Source organism: Quercus suber, unplaced genomic scaffold (genome assembly GCF_002906115.3).
Source record: "Quercus suber isolate HL8 unplaced genomic scaffold, Cork oak 2.0 scaffold_278, whole genome shotgun sequence".
NCBI lineage: Eukaryota > Viridiplantae > Streptophyta > Magnoliopsida > Fagales > Fagaceae > Quercus > Quercus suber.
The window spans coordinates 4,705-12,174 of record NW_027069734.1 but is presented as its reverse complement, the minus strand read 5'-3'; the positions used below and the strand labels follow the sequence as shown (position 1 = coordinate 12,174).

Here is a 7,470-nt window from a genome sequence, read left to right as displayed (position 1 = left end):
GGCTAGATTATCCATGGGCCTGTTGAGCCCCTAAGGAGGGATATTTTGGCCCATTCTCGTAAGAGCCCAAATAGAGTCCTTGCGCTAGTAGGACTTCGGAGATCTGGTATACTTGGTAAAAATCTTCCGCGTAAGGAGGAGACTTGTTCATCACGTTTTGGACTCCATAGGAAGAGTCCTATAAGGAAAAGACTTCCGCATCAAGGAAGGGATGTCAATCTCAAGCCACTATAAAAGCCCCAATACCCTCATAAGCCAAGGTACGCATAATTAACCCTCTCTAGCACTCTAGAGTTGTGAGCACTCTTTCTGACTTGACCTTCGGAGGGTATTTGGCCGGCACCACACCGGTGCTCTCTATTAGGTCCTCTTTTTTCTGTGCAGGTGTCGTCTCGAGGGTGCGAACATTGTGCAACTCACTGTTGATATTTTCGGCATCATCATCTATCATCTCCAAAAATAAACTATTTGCAATGTCCATATCCCTCTTTCTGTAGTGGCCAAGTATCATGTTGTTGTAAGACACTACATTAGGTTCCACACCCTTGCTAATCATTTTTTTCCATATACCTTGAGCCTCATTTACCTTACCTTTTTCAGAGAGTCATGACAAAAGATAATTATATGTAAAAACATTCGCAATTCCACATTCAACTGCCTCCTCAAATAGCTTGAATGCATTTCCAGTGACCGAGATTTCAAGAACCCAAGTATTAAGGAATTCACATTGAAGACACTAGGCTGGATACCCTTCTCTTTCATTTGGGTGTAAAGCTCATAGGCCCTTTCCATGGTCCCATTCTTACCGCACCATTCAATCAAAACTGAGTAAGTAACCTTGTTCGGTGAAAGTACATCCTCACCAATCCTATTGAACAAATCCAAAGCACTATCCAAATTCCCTTGCACGCAATACCCCTTCATCAAATTTGTCGCCACAACCAAATTCATTGACTTCCCACAACTAACCATCTCATCCTTAAGCCTCAATGCCTCTACCATATTCCCATGCTTCACACAAGCTCCTATAACACAAGTATACGTACCCTCCAAAGGAACCCATCCCATTTCTCTCATCCCCTTCAATAACACAAAAGCCAAACTCAAATTGGGTCTCTTACAAACAGCCTGAATAACAATACTACACACTTCCACATCAAGTTCTATCCCTTTAGCCTTGGCCCCTCTAAAATACTTCTCTGCCTCCTCAGGCTTCCCGTCCTTCAAGCACGCACGCATCATCACATGTACAGTATAGCAATTGCCACTAATTCCTCTACATACCATCTTATTGTGCAATTCATGCATTTCACCAAACATGTTTCTCCTAAGCAACGCGGCCAAAAGAATATTGATATATGGTACCCAAGGAATATTGAAGAGAGTGTTTATTTATGATTATGACATGGGTTTATAGAACCTGCTGTACATTAGGATGCAAACTTATTTTTCATTATTATATTAATCTCTCTCCTTTTTTTTTTTTTTTTTAATAAAAAGCCATTCTCATCTCACAAAAACCTGTCGCTCTCCCTCTCAAACACTCTGTTCTCTCCGGGCCGAAGGCTCTCTCTCAAACTCTCTGTTCTCTCCGGGCCGAAGCTCACAGACCACCAACGCTCGAGTTTGCTCTGCCACTTTCCAAGCCTCCACAGCTGTGACTCACCTTGAGCTCGCCCTTTTTTTTTCTTGTACATGGGTTTGGTATTTGGTTTGATGTTTGAGAAGTGGGTATGATTGTGGTGGTGTGGGTCTGAGATTTGAGAAGTGGGATTGTGGTGGTGTGAGTTTGGTATTTGGTTTGAGATTTTAGAAGTGGGTATGATTGTGGTGGTGACTGTATGTTTTGGTTTGGCTGTGGGTTTGGGGTTTGGGGTTTGGTGCATTGGGTTGATTCGGCGGTTGCTGGGTTGGGCGGCAGTGGTGGAGTTGAATCGGTTGTGCTGGTGCGGTAATGTTATTGTTTTTCTGGTATGGGGCTGTTTAGGATTTTATTAAAAAATAACTATAAAACCCAATCTATGTTATTAGTTAGTTTCAAATATATTTGGTTTCTAACAATTTGAGTTTTCAGCACTCGATTTTCCCTAGTGAATTTACACTTGAAAATCGAGTGTCTTGCACTTGAAAATCGAGTGTCTTACACTTGATTTCCATACTCACTTGGAAATCGATTATCTCACACTTGATTTTCTTAGAGCAAAATCGAGTCCTCTAGACTTGATTTGCTAGAAATGAAATTTGTTTCAAACTTTATCTAACTAATAATGTACTTTGACTTTTATGGTTATTTTTTAATAAAATCCGGTTGTTTAGGGCTAGGCAGCGATGGCTCTAGGATGTGGGTTTTTTTTTTTTTTTTTTTGGGTAATTTTGGTGGTGACAAAAGAATGTAATATATGTGTGTATATATATATATATATATATTTTTTTTTTATGTAAAATAAAACTTTTTTTTTGGCTACCAGATGCTACTGCTATGCAACACCATAAGAGACTTTTGCATTTATACTTATGATGATACACCAGACAATTCAATTCATTCTCTTATTATCCCGTTTATCTCAAAAGATCAATGGGATATCTTGATGTCTTTTTCTTTTTCTTTTTCTTCATCTTCATCTTCTTCTTTTTAATAAAAAAATTGTGATAAATGAATGAAAAAGAGGAACACAACTTACTGGCATGAATATGTTACTTTTTAAACAATTAAAATTGCTCTTTTAACACACTCCAGTTGCTATTTTACAGCCAAAACTTCAAAAAAATGCCCCACATTCGGGTATGAATTTCTAAAGAAATTATTAAATAAGTTCCCTCATAGTATTTTATTTGATTCATATTTATTTTTTTAAAAAATATATTAAAATTAATATGATGTTAATTTTTATTTTTAATACATGCATATTATACCACCAATAGATGTGAATGTAATTGCAAGTGACACTCACTACTTTGCTCCCAAAAAATTGCTTTGACTTAAATGAACCATTTCAAGAAGGTATTATAATTTTATTTTATTTGTGATTTATATTTCATTTATCATAGAATATGATGGTACTTTTTTAAACTCTTGTTATAATATAGCACCGATGGATGACACTGTAGTTCCCTACGTAAAATCCTTAGTGTTCTTTGTACTTGTTACAATCAGCATTCATAAAAAACAACAGCTATGACCTCGTCTTTGACATTCAACTCTGTAATTTAATTCAATGTTATGACAATGTGATGGGCTGTTTAGAAGGGGATTTTTATTCAGTTAACTAGGGAAGTAGATTAGGCCCACCTAGTTAGGTTGGATATGGTTGGCCTGTAAAAGGTCTTGAACTTAACAAGTAATTTTTTTTTTTTTTTTTTTTTACATCGATAATTTGGGGTGTGAGGATTCAACCCCTAGATATTTAGGTTGAAAACACTAAGAAGTGTAAATTGAACTACAATACGCTCCCATTTTGCATGATGCCATTCACTCATTGCATTTTGCTCATGGTCTCTTATTTGATTAAAAAAACCACCAATTAATCTAACTTGAACTTGCTATTGAGTAGTCATTTATCATGGTAGAATTAGAATTAGCGAAAAGTGGGTTAGAGGTTTGTTTGGTGCAAACTATTTTGGAAATGATTGAGATGAAGAAAGGGTGGTAGGGATCCAGATAACTAGGAAAGCACCAAGAAATGCAGAGTAAGCTACTAATTTGTTAGTTCATTAATTTTTTTATATATGTACAACTTTTTAAAACCTTGTTCTTTTCCAGGTAATAATCAAACAAGTTTTCAATAAAAAGTTAATCCAAATACACAAAGCCAATGAAAATAAGTTCTCCCAAACAAGCACTCATAATCAAGTACATTGCAGAAAACAGAGTAAATTAAGTAGGCATGAATATAAGAATAGTATAATGTGCATGAAAAAATGGGTCGCTTTCAAATTGAGGTACTGCTGATAATCATCATTGCAAGCTGTAAAATCAATTTGGAAAAGTTAAATCTTTCAATCAATGGAATTGATTATATACTTGTCCAAGGATGTATTGACAAGAGCACATCTGAACCAAATTCTTATCCTCTTCCTAAATCAACATCACTAAAAAAAAGGTTATCCTTGAAAGATGGTAATCAATTATGTAGTTGATTGAAGGGGCAGCCTGAGCAAGAACAATTCCCACGCCTCCAATGATGTTTGACACAGCCAAAATTTTATTTTAAAAACAAATGAAATAAAAGCCACAGTAAAAGGCTTCTAAAAGACAATAAAAACAACAAAAAGTAAAATAAAAATGATGGAGTTCAAGTTTCCTGTGGTGCACGCGCAACATTGCTTACAGGCAAAAGAAGAGTGCAAAAAGAGGGGCTGCGAAGATAGAAGGACATATAATAAACTTTCAGTCAAATACTAAAACCAAAAACGTTAAAGACTAAAACTGATGGACAGGATATCTATAGAGAAGATGAGGATTAGCATTATGTGAATAAAAATTAAAAAACAGCAATGCAACACATGTAACATCTAAAAAATAGAGCTTTTTTGAGTTTCAGGACTAACATATGTCTGGCCAAAACAAGCCAAGTAGCCAACATTGCTCGGATAATGCAGTAATGTACTAATGTTGTGCTTGTGAACAAGATCTGTACATTAATCAGATAATCTACATATTCAATTGATGACATAGGTACATAAAATGTGCTTAATTAATTAACCGAAGGATGGGGTAGAGATCTGTCCAAATGAAGCAGTCTCTCTAAGGGTAGAATTCATCTACCCAGCTAAGGATGCAAAACTTAGGCTAGTTGTAGGTGCATGAGGTGCTCCGGGAGCCAAAGCGTGAGCATGAGCATAGATGGAAGGAACCAAACCAAACGCATTGTGAACTCATTGTGTGTTACAAAGAGATAGGAATTGATTCTTGATGCAGGGCACGATGCCACTCCGAATATACATGACATGGTGTGGTCAGTGACGTTGTCAAAGAGCAGTTTCCTAATGCAGATATAATTAATTATTATAATGGTCCTACGTAACTTCATCTTAATTAATTAGTTAATAATTTAGGCCTATGTATATATCGCTGTAAAAAAGATCTCTCTATCTCTATCTCTATCTCTCTTTTTTTCTTTTTGAAACAAAAGCATGTTATTCAATTAATCAGAAAAATTAGCATCTTGGTACAGAGCTTCCCTAGCTATTGGAGGAACATCCTCCATCCAATACATATCCTCAATAATATTCCTAGTAAATTGAGCTAATACATGAGCTACACAGTTCCCCCTTCTCCTAATACAATCAATCCTTTCCCATTGTAAATTTCTAAGCAAGTGTTGAATATCCCCGATCACATTCCCAAGCATTGACTGATCATCCTTCAGAGTCGAAATAGCTTTCATGGCAAAGCTGTTATCCCCTTCAATGACTAATTCAGAGAAGCTCGCATCCACGGCAAACTCAATGGCTTTTCTACATGCAAGTAGTTCAGCCTCCTCGCTGCAAAATACCTCGGGTCCCTTGGCTGCCATGGCTGCCATAACCTCTCCTTTCTCATTTCGTATGACCGCACCATAGCCGGATCTGTTGAGGCCTAAGAACACCGCTGCATCAAAATTAAGCTTGAAGACTGACTCTGGAGGAGGCTGCCAGGTATCCTGAGTAGGCTGCATCACATGTTCAGGTCCCATCTATTCTTGTGCAGTCCAATACTCCTCTAACATCTCTCTTACATGATTGATCAACCACCCTGGATCATGGAACTTACCTCCATGTACAACCCGGTTTCTTTGATTCCAAATCAGCCATGCTTGGACTAACACAATCTCCATGTCTTGTAATTCAACCCGATAAAAGTCCATGCATTGTGTTGACGAGAATAGTGGTGGGTATTGTTGAGAGGGCATCAAATGAGATATGATATAACAAATATCTACAAATCTGCCAGAAACTAGAAATAGCTGCAGGCTGCAGATGAGGACTAAGTAGACGAAGTTGTGTGAGTTCATTCAGTTGTGCAGAAAATACCAACAACTGCATATTAGAAGCCAATCACTCTTAAGGAGCTACAGCATAGCAAGGTCAAAACTGTGAGACTAGACTAAATAAGCTATCAATGTGTTGATGACAGAGCAAGGGGTCAGGGATATGGAGAATGGAAAATGAAACTTACAATGTCATCAAAGACTCTAAGGATAAAATCCATGGAGGAAAGTCAGACTCATCGAAACTATTTTTGCTCATATCCCTGCAGAATACACTTACAATCTCAACAAAAAAACATATTGATAGCAGTAATATGAAATAAATTTAACCTAGAAAAATGAAGATGGCAAATACTATCCACTTTGGAGTTAAAAAAAAAAAGGGATAAATACATCAACAACAACAAAGGCCTTAGTCCCAAAAAATAGGATAATTAATTGATCATAAATTATAATGGTCAGACACTACTCACTTACCCCTGCAACACAAATGAAATTCATAGTCTTTTAGTAATATTATTGCAACTTACACATAATGGAGGTTGTTCATGCCAGTAAGGTCAGGTATAGGACCAGTCAGCTTATTGTTGGACAAGTACCTGAACAAAGAGCATCAACAGCTCTATTTGTAAAGTGAAATTTCCCGCAAAAGATTATTTAAAAAAAAAAAAAATTTATTATAAGTGGTGTATTTGATATGTCTATCATCTTTACTTACAGCTTTCCAACATTTACAAGATTATTGAGGTTCGAAGGTACGGGCCCACTTAATGAATTCCTATCAAAGCATCTGTAACCAAAACAAGATACTCAGTACAGTAACTCGAAAGAGGTTCACAGCTCCAACAATCTTAGACTGAATTCACTTTAGCATGTGAGCTAGATACTCACATCACCTCCAAATGCGTCACAGATCCAAGGGTTTCAGGAATGTTGCCAGTGAGAAAATTGCAGCTAAGAAGCCTGTAGGGGGGGGGGGGGGGGGGTTACAAAATAACTACTAAATTGACAGTGTTTTGCTATATAATTGAGAATATCAAAGTGAACTTCTTAGCTTCTATATCAAAGACGTTTGAGTTCATATTTGGCATTAGAGGTGCAGACTCCGAAAATGAAAACAATGTTGTGTGTGTAACCAAATAATAGTGGTTTGTGAAAAATAGAAAAGGCAATCACACAGGAATACAAAGATTTACATGGTTTGGCTTAGGCTTGTGTCTATGGGTGGCGGCATCTAGGAGAAAGTTTCACTAAGAAAATAGGAATATCACAAAGGTGCCACAAAAGCATGCTCACAAACCAAAACCTTAAATACACACAAATAACTCTCTATCTCAAGCATCAAAGAATAGAGAAACACCTATTCTCCACGTATAAAACATGAAAATGGATGTAAAAAAGTGGATGTGAAAAAAAAAGTGTGAGAGTATCATTGCCCTAGATTATCTATAACCCAAGTAAACTATGTGAAAGTCCGGTTAACACCTTTGAACATGAAGTA

At 36.8% G+C, this 7,470-nt stretch overlaps 2 protein-coding genes across 4 annotated transcripts; both read right to left on the bottom strand.

The window, feature by feature from the left end:
- Positions 1-500: 500 nt before the first annotated feature.
- On the bottom strand, positions 501-1,135 carry LOC112004802 (pentatricopeptide repeat-containing protein At3g54980, mitochondrial; the record flags this gene model as incomplete). Its single annotated transcript, XM_024037029.2, is given in 1 exon segment — positions 501-1,135. A coding segment is annotated over 1 exon segment (553 nt), but the record flags the coding sequence as incomplete, so codon positions are not given.
- A 3,985-nt stretch (positions 1,136-5,120) lies between these two features.
- LOC112004800 (uncharacterized) lies at positions 5,121-7,437 on the bottom strand. 3 transcript variants are annotated; one of them, XM_065781771.1, is made up of 5 exons: positions 6,861-7,437; positions 6,688-6,759; positions 6,500-6,568; positions 6,158-6,232; positions 5,121-6,050 (listed from the first exon to the last, which is right to left on the bottom strand). In XM_065781771.1, the coding sequence occupies exon 5, from the start codon at positions 5,673-5,675 to the stop codon at positions 5,145-5,147; it is 531 nt and encodes a 176-aa protein (XP_065637843.1). In that variant the 5' UTR covers positions 5,676-6,050; positions 6,158-6,232; positions 6,500-6,568; positions 6,688-6,759; positions 6,861-7,437; the 3' UTR covers positions 5,121-5,144. The 3 variants fall into 3 exon arrangements, with proteins under 3 accessions (XP_065637843.1, XP_065637842.1, XP_065637841.1); XM_065781770.1 differs by having other exon boundaries at positions 5,121-6,018; XM_065781769.1 differs by having other exon boundaries at positions 5,121-6,232.
- Positions 7,438-7,470: the final 33 nt, after the last annotated feature.